The sequence below is a fragment of the Saccostrea cucullata genome, unplaced genomic scaffold (genome assembly GCF_032062105.1).
Source record: "Saccostrea cucullata isolate Sc308-1 unplaced genomic scaffold, CSIRO_AGI_Scuc_v1 ctg1582, whole genome shotgun sequence".
Lineage (NCBI taxonomy): Eukaryota > Metazoa > Mollusca > Bivalvia > Ostreida > Ostreidae > Saccostrea > Saccostrea cuccullata.
The window spans coordinates 1-13,640 of NW_026939007.1; the positions used below are offsets into that span (position 1 = coordinate 1).

The 13,640-nt window shown below is 30.0% G+C and overlaps 1 protein-coding gene across 3 annotated transcripts; it reads left to right on the forward strand.

Moving 5' to 3' along the window:
* Positions 1-4,523: 4,523 nt before the first annotated feature.
* Positions 4,524-13,049, forward strand: LOC134252087 (uncharacterized). 3 transcript variants are annotated; one of them, XM_062734527.1, is made up of 6 exons: positions 4,524-4,804; positions 6,634-6,711; positions 10,364-10,454; positions 11,529-11,683; positions 11,995-12,210; positions 12,577-13,049. In XM_062734527.1, exons 2-5 carry the CDS (start codon positions 6,636-6,638, stop codon positions 12,093-12,095), a joined length of 423 nt encoding a protein of 140 aa, XP_062590511.1. In that variant the 5' UTR covers positions 4,524-4,804; positions 6,634-6,635; the 3' UTR covers positions 12,096-12,210; positions 12,577-13,049. The 3 variants fall into 3 exon arrangements, 2 of the variants coding, with proteins under 2 accessions (XP_062590511.1, XP_062590510.1); XM_062734526.1 differs by lacking the exon at positions 4,524-4,804 and having other exon boundaries at positions 6,128-6,711; XR_009988896.1 differs by lacking the exon at positions 4,524-4,804 and having other exon boundaries at positions 6,129-6,711; positions 10,364-10,484.
* The last annotated feature ends 591 nt before the right edge of the window (positions 13,050-13,640 follow it).

Consider the following 13,640-nt stretch of genomic DNA (forward strand, 5'->3'; position numbering starts at 1 on the left):
CAAAGACTTAACAATAATTAATATCATGCATTATTTTTACTGTCTTTCTTTTGTTTAAACCTATGTAACAAGGACAGTGCATTTTTTTTTCTTGTCTGGAATTCGTTTGCTTGTTTTTCGCCATTCTAGCTCTGGCAATAAAAATTCGATTGAATAAAGCCTATTTTCTTTACTTGTCAGCTGGGTTTTCATTTGCTGGAGGTAGATATTATTCATATTTTTTTTATAACATCTAGATTGATTTCCTCCAAAATTTACAAGTTAAGAAATCAATAAAGAAATCTACTTTGTGTCTTTGATAATGAAAGTACTTGTCTTTCTTTCAGCGCTCTGTATCTTGATATCCATCGCCGTATTTGCTGAGAAGTTCTCCAATTTTTCTAGTCACTTTTACTTTGCTTTTTCTTTTTGTATCATTGCGATTATTTTATAAATTCCTGCTAGAATCCTCCAAATAATAGCAGGGTCAAAAAAAAAATAAAAAAAAAAATGTTCCTGACCTGTATTCAATTTATATTAATTTAAGAAATGTTAGATTTTTTAAACACTTCGGGTTGAAGAATATGCTGCCTCTATTATTAAAACACAGCTAGTTAACCGTTTTTTTTTTTATCATTTATTGAAACGAAAGGAAACGTAACGGTGAAAAGCTACAATAGACAAAAACAATAATACGAGTGATGTACAATGCTCAAAGTTCAGAAAATTAATGAAAAATCTGAGAAAATACCTTTGCTCAATAAATATGACACAATACTGAGATATATGTGTGTGTAAAATTAGCATTTTTTTTTTACAAATATCTGCTTACATTGACAAAACATGAAAAATTTAGCAACTCAAAATTCCCGTTAAAATTTAACAGTAAATTCACACACATTAAGGCCAGCATTTTTTTTATTTTTAGGTTTACAAACCCGCCGCTCAAGTTTTTGGATTTTCAGAAAAAAAATAAAATTGAGAAAAACAGATTTTTTTTCTTTCCGATGTCAAATTTGAGTCGGGATCGAGATTTCAAATATACGAAATCGTACTTCCGGTTTTAGATGAACATGGCGGGTAAATATACGTAGATCTGCAAAGTCCATAGCAGCACCATAGCTTGGATTAGTTAAAAATTTATCGATAGGAGTGCCATTCAGAACATTTCACCCGTTCAGAGGACAAATAAAATGCTGAATTTGTTGCACAATGACATACTGGTGAGATAATTCTGCATACGTATTCAAAAGTATCTGTCTGTAAATTATTTTCTTACCACAGGTTTAAAACTGCCCATGGTAGCTATTGCCAGAGACATTCTTTAGGTCTCTTTTATAGTTTACTTAAAACAAATGGTCGCTTATGCATCAGATGAAATGAATAAAACTATTGAAGTTAATTAAGTCTATTTGAGGAAGAAATAAACAATACCCTGAAGAAATAAAAAAAAAAATCAACTATTAAATAGCAAGCATACACAAATATATACAGGCATGTACATGTGTAGTATCGTTTGTGGCAGCCAGAACATTATTTTACTCTTAATTGAAAAAAAATGTTCATCATACTTCCCAGTACTCCCTGTCTGTTTTATGAAAGGAATTATAATTTAAGGTCTCAGGTATATTTTAGAAAAATGGCTACACATTCACCTAACACATATCTTGATATATTGAAAAAGTTTTTAGGAATTGATTTTTTAAAATCTATTCTGATCAACTTCACACAATTTATATCACTGGCCCAAACTGACTGATGATGAAATAAGCAAATAAATTATAAAAGGTTCCTTTTTCCTATTTGTTACCATTATGTTTCAAGTGGCAAGGAATCTGTTAGGATAGCATAAAAAAAGAAGCAAAAATGAATGTACAAAAGTCGATAATTTATCCAAGAAGTAATTTTTTTTTATTTCCTCCTCCTACGGGACTTTTTCATTCTGATGTTCGTTAACCTAAAAATAAAAAAAAATGCTGGCCTAAGAAAGAAATACCTTGCCGAAAATAGATAAACATTATACAAATAACTGTAAGAAGTTAAATATATGAAATACTTACATTGTGGGCAGAGAAAACAAATGTAACAACAGTATGACTGTTCATGTACTGAGTAAGGCGACGAGTGACAGAAAAAATATCGTGCAACACGCACGGAAATAACAAATACAAACAAAAAAGAAAACCTAGACATGCCGGAAGAAAAAATTCCGCATTGCAAGATGGCACAAGGAAAAGAAAAATTGTGCAGGTCTGAGGTCATTTATGAATCTTAATATTGCAAGGACATAATTAACTTAAATCTTATTTGATTTATAGATATTTTTAGTGTTATTTGTAGTTATTAAAAATGCTACAAAGCAAGATTTATTTTAAAATTTTACTGTATATTTGTTTAATATTCTCTGGTAATCTGCAAATAATATCAGTAATGAATAATCTATATGAAAGATTTTTTAGTGTTTTGGGGCAATCCTCTAATTGTATAATGTTTTAAAGTCTTATGATTCAAAGGTTTCCTTTAAAAAGTGAGAGAAGCTCTTGCAATAGATTTATTTACTGCTGTCTGTTTATGTTTTTATACAGATATTATTACTATACAAAATACTAACAAAGGGATGTGAAGAAAATTCGCAAAGAAAATATATTACTAAAATTGTATAATATACATCGCCTTTGAATTAAAGGTCTATTAAAAATCTGAAATTTCATTTTATTTTTATTAAATATCTATAAAAATACTCTGTTTATTCATTAGATATACGAGGTTGAAGCAAACAAATTCTATTTCCATATAAATGAAAATTTTTTATATTAAAATTTATTTTCAAAGTGCGTTAATAAAATTAATGCACTTTACTGTGTATGGATTTGTCAATATTCCTGCAAATCGTAGGTATGATAAATAATTGAACCTGTTTGAATTCTTCTGTGAAAGGTCATCAGGATATGAAAAGCGAAATCTTAGAAATTTTCGCTTAAATGCTTTACTGTACTAAATTTTTTAGTTTGCATGCATTTTATGTAAACTTAAATTTATCAAAAGTTTTCAACGTCATACCAGTTATGTAAACACATATATTTGGGTGTAGCATTGGCATAAGTACCGGAAAGGGGGGTTACATGTAGGCACATAAATAGCAAAGATATACATAATATATACATGTATGCATTAAAAATATATATATCAACTTTCAATTTGCTACCGACGGCTATGTACAATTTTTAAGAAAAAAAGAGTTGGGATGAGAGAAGTGTCTTCTCCTTGTTCTCAATGAGGTTAAATGAGTTCATGTATTTAAAAAAGAGATATAATTATTACAATTTGATTTCCTCTATTACTAAAATTATTTAGAATTTTTATTTTCATTCATATCTTTTTTTCAAAGTGCCGCCTCCATGGTAAAAAATTAATTCTTAACGCACTTTGAAAATTTTTTTCAAAGTGCGTTGAGTTTGTCCAAAATTTAACGCACTTTGAAAAATTTTACGCTCTTTGAAATTTTTTTTTCAAAGTGCGTAATTTTTTCAAAGTGCGTTGCCACACCGCTAAAACACTGCAGATAAAAACCTTTTTTACAATAAATATACAAAGATTTGCTGTTTATATACAGCTTTATTTTTTGTTAAAACATGTCTTGATAAGGATATTAAATTTATAAGAAGAAAAAAGACAAGAAAAGTCTAAAGAAATGAAAGATATAGAGAACTAAGAAAGAGCTTAAAAGGTTTGAAATCCGGATGTCACATTACTTTATGTATCTCAGGTGATTGCTCCGAAAATCCTATGACCGCATAGTAAAAATTGTTGTTAATTTTCAAAATTTTAGTAAACGGACCTGCTTATTTTTACATATTAATAAATAAAAGACAGAAATTTAACCAGACATAGGCCATACCTCACAGTGCACAAAGGATTTTCCGTAAGTCAATCTGTTAGCGAAGTTTTTGTCACGTAATCTCGAATCAATCAGGTACACATTGACACAGATTGCGTCATCGACAGAAATAAAGACGCGTGTTTAAAAAAAATAAATCCAAGTTTGTTTTTTTTTCAAGAGTATATAAGAAGCAATAATTGAGTTATGTTTATGTATTATTCATAGTACAAATCGGAAGCTTCAATATAGATTCTTAACCACATTTAGAAGATATTGGATGACACCTTATCTATTTATAGAATCGCATGTTATCTTGGGGATAGTTATTTACTTTCGTTTTTCATTTCCGAGATTAAAGAGTCAAGAAGTATCCTGAACGCAAATTTCGTCATTTACAAAACAACAACAACAACAACAACAACGACAAAAAACAATTGCTGACTGGTCGACCGGGTGTACTGAATCCCAATCAGAACTCGAGAAAAAAAATATTGAAGCTTCAGATTTGTTCTATAAATAATAAATAAACATAAACCAATTATTGCTTCTTAATTATTCTTAAAAAGAACTTTGATTTAATTTTTTTGTAAACACGTGTCTTTATTTTTGTCGATGAGGCAATCTATGCTTACCTAGATTCAAAATCACGTGACGGAAAACAATCCAGTCTTTTGACTTCACCGTATGCCAAGGGTTCGTGAGGAGAGTAGCGTATCAGAAACCCTTGGATAGCGAATATGATTTATGCTATCGAACAAGGATGTTTTTACACGGATATGGAACATATTTGCGGTTTCTTAATTAATAACCTTCTTATATTATTAAGTTACTGAGTGAAACAGGTTTTACGTTATATCTGTAAAAATAGCAATGACATTCGTCGAGATGCGTCATCTATTTCATATATATATATCACTCATGTTTGGACGGCATACCAAACAAAAGGTAGGTAAAGTGTGACTTAGCAATGGCATAACCTATGTAATTATTTAATCATTTATTAATATTTAAATTCATGGACTTGAAGCACGTTCGCAAGTATATGTTGTTTTTTCCCTATAATTTACCTTAAATTATAGCTCAACCTTGATAAAGTATAAAATAAGAAATAAATCTTCTCGAGGTTTCAAAGTGAATCCATCAAATATCTGCTTATTTATTCATTTAGTTTTTAGAATAAAATGCATGAGATTTTCAAATAAAAACAAAATGAAATCAAACGTTTAAAATGTTTATGTTATGATTAAATATACAAATTTGCACATTGAAAATCTAATGGGTATATTTTGAATACATATTAGCCTGAATTCTAATACCGTTTTACATAATGATGAAATAACTCGACCTGGTTTTAGCCCATATTAATGAACTTCACACCAAGTATGAAGAGTTGATATTTATCTACATTATTTTTTTTTCCTCATGGAATACATTAAGCGGTATTGACAGATCTTAATTTTTTTTCAGTTATACAAAACCTTCCATTTTAAGTCTCACATGTTACTGTTCGAATCAATTAACTTGGCCTGATTAAAACTTTTTTTTTATTTTTTCTAAAACTTCAAAAAACTTTTTTATTTATTTTTTCATTCACTAGGAAATGTCCTCATCCTGTCAAAAATATTAAAAATTCAATACATGTATATGCAATTTTGAAAAGTAAAAATAAAATCCCTTTTTTCCTATAACGAAGGTTTTTATTTAAAATCCTGAGTCGACAGAGGGCAAGCAAACATTTTTCATTTTACCAGAAACTCAAATTTATTTCATTGTTGTAAATAATTCAAAATAATTCGACGGAAAAGCAACAAATGCTTAGCCCTTTAATCAACTGAAGAGGGTGCACGTGGGGAGGGTGGAGGTTTCTTAATTCATGTTAAAATGTCTCTACATATAGATAGTGAGAATATATCAAGAATATATTTACCGATGTTATTTAAAGGAAATAACAATCAAGAATTATATTTTAAATATTTTCAGCATGTTAGATAACAAGAAATTATTCCTTGTAACAAAAAAAAAAAAAAACATAAATCGCCCTTGTGTCGCAGTGATAAGAGCCAATGACCAAACTACATCTACAGTTACCGAGTAAGGCGCTGTTCCTTTCGATGCAGGGTCGTATTCCACTGCAGGCTTTGGAGACTTGCCTTTATTTATTATTTTTAACGAATCTTAAAAAGAAATCGTTGTGGGTTTGAATTCAGGATGTGGAGACCAGGCCCATCCGTTGAGGTTTTTGTTGTCGGGTATACTGGCATGACAAATACCCTCTCTGCTCAGTCTCTATAAATACCAAGCACATTCCGAAATTCTCAGGCCCTGGCACGTGCCACCGGCAATTGTTGACATCTAAACATGATTACAAATCAATGAGCCAAAGCTAAAACTGTTCGTTAAAAAATGTTTTCCTTAAGTATATAAAGTTAATATTCTACGTTTTAAAAATGCTACTAATATATAGACAATGCACCTGTTTTGTATTAAACATCTCAATATTTTAAAGTCTTTTGAGCTCTATCCGCTGCAGTTTGATACATCAATAATGATTGGAATAGTATGACATGACACCATGTCAGATTAAAAGAATTATACATATGCATGTGTTCCGCTACATGAGTATGAAAGAACTTGCTATGGAATTGCTTTAATTTATGTACCTGCATATCCCACTGCTAATTTTCTCTTCTGTCAGAGTTTATATTTTCATATCATACACTACATCTCTACATATGTAGCCAAAACTATAGAAAAATTCCATCTTTTCTATTTAGATATGGGGCAATTTATATCGACGAGACCAGTTGTTTGCAAAAGAAAGGGGGACCTCGTCCGTTATGCATGGGCCTCGGGTATATAATCGATTTATCTTCTAATTTCTTATTTATATTCATGACCTTCACGAGCTAGATTTGAAATACAAACATGTGTACAGAGAAAGCTTTATAACAGTCAGTATATTACATCTCAATTTCTGACATTGTTTTTAATGTAGTAGGGATATCCTCTAATTTAAAATAAATAAAGTATAATATTATGGAAAATATTTACAAATTGATAAAATCCTCACAAATAATCCTTTCGATAAAAATTTTCTAAACTTTTGCAAAAAATTGCTTAAACAATTGCAGTGTCGACATTTTGCAACATCTTAAATCTTTGGAATATTCTGCTTTTCTTTATACCTTGTTTCTTTTATTTTGTTGATGTTTCTTATAAACGGTCATAAAATTGAACTGCCTATCCGTACCAATAATGAATTTGAAAAACAAGTCTTAATATTTTCTTTGCGGTATGTATAGCAATGAATATTTAGAAAACTCCATAAAAATGACATAAAACTATCCTTTTGTGCCTTTCATTTTTTTGTTTGCTTTTACGGAAATTGACTGCCTTGAATTTGAACAAGAAGGCTACTAATATTTTTGTTTTGTGCCTTTCAACTTTGCATTGGCTGTTTTTGTCAAGTGCTAATTGTTAATTTGTTTAGAGGGTTTAAAATCAATTTTCATTATCTGTTTGAAGTTCAGACAAACGTGGTAAGCATCATTTTTTTTTTATTTTTAAATAATTGTTTATAGATATTCTTACACGCTGTTGTTTTCACGCATTTTTCAAAAAGTAGGTTGACCATTGAGAACTAAGCTTTTTTGCTGTAAAATGTTCCTTTAAAACATTGTAAACTACCCCTAAAATGATGCTCGTCAATTTTGCTATGTGTCTTGAATTTTATAAGACATAATCAGTGATTATTTGTCGAGTTTGTGCAAACATCACCTTGGTTGTTGTAAGTATTTGTCTCCAAAGACGGTACCCATTTTTGATGCCCATTATATCATTTGTGTTCATTTAAATTCACCTGCTCATTTGTTTATAAAACAGACATTAGTTGCTGTAAATTTAACATATTTCATGAAATATTTCTTTGGGAATCGTAATGAGTTTTACAGCAGCTTTCATTGTGCGTTTATTTTCGCTCTTGTTTACTGATTCTTTCATTGCATTTTTAATGCAGTGTGTCAAATAGCCCCTCTTTTCCAGCTTCTCACAATAAAACTATGTGGTGAAAAGTGGTCAAATAAACTGTAATCAATTAATTAAAGATTCAATAAGGAGAGAAAGTCAGACTTAAGGGCATATGATTTTTATATTTTATGTCAAAGAGCTCAGGACAGTATTAATTGAACAGCCCTCTTATTTACCATCACCTTCACCAAAACTGCATCAAAATTCTCAGAATCTTCTCCAAAAAATGCTTTGATTTCTTTTTTCTGTCTAATGTTAAATCTTTCAGGGTCAATGCTTATGGCTGTCTCGGCAACCCCTAACAAAAAATACTATAGTTAATTATAGTTTACTATAGTTAACTATAGTAAATCAAAGTGTCAATGTTTTCACCAAAGTTTTTCAAAGTATCAAAGTTTTCGCCAAAGTTTTTAAAAGTGTCAATGTTTTCACCAAAGTTTTTCAAGGTAGTTTTCGATAAAGTTTTTCAAAGTGCCAAAGTTTTTCAAAGTGTTTTCAAAGTTTTTCAAAGTGTCAAAGTTTTTTTCAAAGTGTCAAAAAATTATCACAAAGTTTTTAAAGTGTCAAAGTTTTCGCCAAAGTTTTTGAAAGTGACAAAGTTTTTCACAAAGTTTTTGTTAACGTCAAAGTTTTTCAAAGTGTCAAAGTTAACTATAGTAAATCAAAATTTTAGTTAAGTTAAATATAGTTAACTATAGTATTTTTTTGTTAGGGACCTAACGATGTTATTGCCTTTCTGATTTGGATATACACCCTGTAATTTGCATTAAAGACGATAGCATACATGAATAAATATTGAAACGTTTCTCTGATGTTTTACAAGCATTTACATTTATATCCTTACTGAATTCAGGATATTCCTATTTTCAGTTACTTTTATTATATGAATCATGCAGTGTAGATAATTACACACCACACAATATTTGACACATTTGCAGTTTCATAACAAATTTGATACTAATTAACTCCTCACTTGTCCTCACTTCGTGCATGCAAATGACAATTTCCTGAATTATATAAGTCTTGATAATTTTAAAGTGTAAATAATTTGTACCATAAATTTCTATGCTAAGAGTACTTTTTCGAACAGGCTAAATAAAATAAACCAAAATAGTAATTTAAAAGTTCATTAAAGCGTACAGTAAACATTAAAAGAAAACATAATGGGATTTTTAATTTCTTTATCTTATTATCAGTGTTGCTTATTATATTTTACAATTTACAGCCTTTTACATGTTATGCTTCTGTGTGACGAACTCCTGAAATGAAGTTATATATACACGTATTTAATAACAACCTCTTTTGGTTCCTAAAACTTTTAACAAATCACTGCTTTTAAATGTGATTTGAATTGTGCAATACATGTACATTGTTCTTTTTTGTTGTTAATATGAAAGATTCCCAAAAGTATCATAAAAATCATAATTAAAATACCTCCTTTAATTACCTCAAATGTGTACAACTTGCATCATCACCATAAAAATCAGGTTTTAATTCACAAATATATTATTGAAACATATTTATGAAATACATATATTCTTGTTCCAATTTCAACCTAACTATAGTAGGTTAGTCGTTATCAAATTGTACTATACCAGTTGGAAAATTATAACGCATTTCAAGGACCAGGATGATCTGTTTAAAATCAAAGCGCTTGATTATGATGTAAGCATATCTGATGACGCATGTGTCGGGAGTTATAAAATCTAATTCTTTTAGAAGTTGTTTGGGAATACGTAAGACATTTTGGAATCAGATTACATCAGTTTGGAAATCTTAACACATTGTCACGATGATTTGAATAATTTGTTGTATGCAAAACGTTTGATAAATATAATTTACAAGATTTTTTTTCTTAAGTTAATTTTATTATTGTGTGGTAGTGTCAGATGCATGGCTTCTTAATAGCTTTTGACTAGTGGGTCAACCCTTTAGCTCAATCGGTAGAGCACTGCACTGGCAAGCCAGAGGCCCCGGGTTCAATGCCCAGCAGAAGCATATAAATATTTCACTTGCATTATTTGTAATAAAATTACAAAAAGAACACCATAAATGTCTTGTTAAGTGATACATGAGCATGAATTCTTATCATGTATGTAATATGATATATATATATATATATATATATATATATATATATATATATATATATATATATATATATATATATATATATATATATATATATATATATATATATATATATATATATATATATATATATATATATATATATATATATATCACAAAATGGAGGTCAAAGAAAAGAAGCCACAGATGTGTGACATTTTAGAATTGTCCCATTAGTCTTCAGGTTTTTCCAAGTTGTATTTCTTTTGTAAAGGAAGAATTGTCAACAGAACAGGTGTGCATTACAACACTTATCTTATTAGTTTAATTCCCACAAAAGAAGGGGAACAAGGACTTTGAGAAAATGATATAGTGTAGAATTTTTTAAAATAAACTAATATTTTTCAGTGAAGTCTAATTCTGTTAATGAGATTATAAACCTTGAAGTCGGACCGCAGGTTCATAGTTTCTATGGATATATAGACACCAAAAAGAAGGAGTAGGTAGAATAGGTAGTCATTGCCTGCATGTAAGATTTATAAAACGTTTTATCTCTAAGTGTGGAAATTGAAATTAAATTCTATTGGACACCAAGTACCCTTTTGAAATTATGGTGCAGTGAATGTCCCACAAAAAAGGGGAACAAGGATTTTTAATAATTCAAAGAATAAATCTTTTTTTTTATAAACCTTGAAGTCGGACCACAGGTTCATGGTTTCTATGGATATATGCAATAGAAGAGTATGTACACATTGAAGCAACAGGTTCATGGTTTTTGATATAATAACCAGAGAGAATTTAGAACTACACACCCCTATAAATATGGAACCGCAGGTTCATGGTTTCTATTGATATATAGACACCAGAAAGAAGGAGTACGTAGAATACACACCCCTTGTCATTGCCTGCATTTACGATTTATAAAACGTTTTATCTCTCAATGTGGAAATTGAAATTAAATTCTATTGGACACTATTGTTTATTGCTTAACAATTAAAGAAAAAATATAATGTATGAATATAGAACTTATATGTGTGATATTTCTGTACAGTAAGAGTGATCTGCACTTAGATCTAAAATTAAAGAAATTGAAATGTAGAGTGTATTACTTAATTTGTAATCAATTAAAGTATTTCTAAAAAAAATAGGCTAAAATTAAAGAAATTGAAATGTAGAGTGTATCACTTAATTTGTAATCAATTAAAGTATTTCTAAAAACAATAGGGTAAGGTAAATTAATTAAATGATTTAACTGTTTATCAATACTTAATTGTCTTTAAACAATTTTTCTGGGGGTAAATGCAAGGAAACCTATACTGAAAGTGAAATATATACTTTGACATTTATTTCTTTATACAATATAATTTCCAATGTTCACAAGAACATTTGCTTTGGGGTAGAGAATTTCCTTTACATTAAATTCGTGTCAAAAGCACGACAACTTTTCAAAAGCAAAGTATATAATTGACTATTCTTGACTTCACGGAACTTTAGGTTGATTTGAATAACGGGGTTCGAGATTTTTTCGGACATAACAGGTGTGAATTGAAAAAAATTATCTTTTCTCTTTCAGGTCTGAAGATTTTAAGCTAGCTAAGAAGCTAATTGATGTCGGGGCGGACATTAATTTACGTGTACGGAGTTACAAGCAGCAGGAGAAGGTTCCACCTTTGTATTATGCTATAGCAGCAAGGGATGCAGACATTGTAAAGCTACTGTTAGATTCAGGTTTGAGATGGTAGAAGTTCAACAAACAATGTGTATCTTTTCTTTCACGGTATTGTGCAAACTTATGTGTGTTATTTATATGCAAGTAAGAAAAATTGTACACATGGTTGTAAGATTGACAAGCTTATGAATTAAAAATATATACAAGAAAGGTATATACGGATATGGGTTTAAATGTTAATACAAAGATTTCTTAAGGTATTCATAAGGAGAGTTGATTATGTTTGCCAATTTTACGATGCTTCAAAAACTATATTTTAACTTTAAATAAATGTTTTTACTTACAAATGAATATTAAATTTCTTCATTAGGTGCGGATGTGAACGAATATAAAGGATATAAGCAATTAATTACTCTTCAAAAGCCAGAGAGAGAGAGCGATACAGTATTATTCTTTCGAAGTATTCAATAAATTTACCAGTGATTTCCGATCGACCATGGTCGCCAATGACAAAAGTACTCGAGCTTTACTTGTTGGCCGGGGCAAAGTTAAACACAACTCGCTGGGGCCACTGTTTCTTTTATGGGTGAGAAAATGTTGATGCAAAAATAAATTACAAGTAATTTTAACGAAAGTTAGTGTTGCATTATCGTTAAATCCAGTCTGAGGTTATCATAAAATAATATTACAATTCAAATATTTTCTGTTGAATCTGACAAACATGACAACTAATATATACCTTTGGATAATACACTATGGCTTATTGCATATCAAATGTCACTAGAGTTTTCTGACACATAAAAGTACACGCAACTTTACAAGCAATTCTGAGCATTTATTTATTTATTTTAGTTACCCAGTAAAATCTAAAAGGTAGACCAACATTTATTAATTGCGAAAATCAGAATACTTATATATTGTATGTACTACAAGATATTGTTGTTGTTTTCAGGAGAGGTAAAGTCTACGAGTCTAGAAATTGTCCACTGGGCATTCCGGATCCGTGCTTTTCCTGTGATACAGTGGTTTTACTTCTGCAACACGGAATTGATCCAAACCAATATAAACTCAGCGACGTATTGCAACAATTTCCCTACCATTACTACATTCGTTACAGATTAACAAGGGACTGTGTGAGTTTTCATATATTGCTGCACATATTTATTGCAGCTGGTTACCAATATACAAGTGACGATCTAGACTCTCAAGATACCCGGATAAAAATGAAAGAATATGGCTTTACTATGGAAGAACCTCTTAGCTTAAAACAGAGTTGTCGTTCGCTGATAAGGAAACACTTGCGGATACTAAATAAAGATACAACAATTTTTCCTTCTGTTGACAAGCTACCTATCCCACTTCCGTTAAAGGAATATCTGAAATTGTACAATATCATTGACTTAAACAATAGTTCAATAGACTGTTACATTTTCAAATAAAAACAATGTAAATTTTATTCTCCAAGGTATGTCACTTGTGAAATTAGTTATATTAAGGATTTTGTTTGAAAAAAAAATATTTTGATAAAATTTGATATTCTTATAGCTTTACTAGATCGCAAAGAAAACAGGGGATCGGTGAAATTCTCATCGAGCAACAATACAATTAACTCGACATTTTTTCACCTAATTTGTAACTATTGGTAGGTGTTTCATAAGAAATGCTCACAGACATGGGTAGCCAGTTTACGTCAGCTCTAAAGAAGGAAGTAAGCAGACTCATCTCAATGAATCAACTAACTACGACTATATATCATCCTTTGTGTAACGGTTTATGAACAAGAATGGTTGATGAAACAAGAATATCATCACTCTCGTTTAAAGTCATCATTTCTATGGTCGATACAACGACCTTGTCAGCAAATACAATTTATCATTGAGTCTAATGCTGACTGACGTTTTTCATACTAATTGTTAATCCATTATTTATACACTGAATTGACGACACTCAGCTATGTTAAGGACCGATGTGGAAAATGTGACCTTTGCACCGTTTTAATTTGTATTGCTTCTTTTA

Bases quoted from the DNA above. Each gene is read 5' to 3' on its own strand.
- LOC134252087 (XM_062734527.1), top strand. From the start codon at position 6,636: ATGGGGCAATTTATATCGACGAGACCAGTTGTTTGCAAAAGAAAGGGG. The intron at 10,455-11,528 runs GTAGGTAGAATA...TTTCTCTTTCAG, and splicing joins ATAGACACCAAAAAGAAGGA to GTCTGAAGATTTTAAGCTAG. The intron at 11,684-11,994 runs GTTTGAGATGGT...TTTCTTCATTAG, and splicing joins AAAGCTACTGTTAGATTCAG to GTGCGGATGTGAACGAATAT.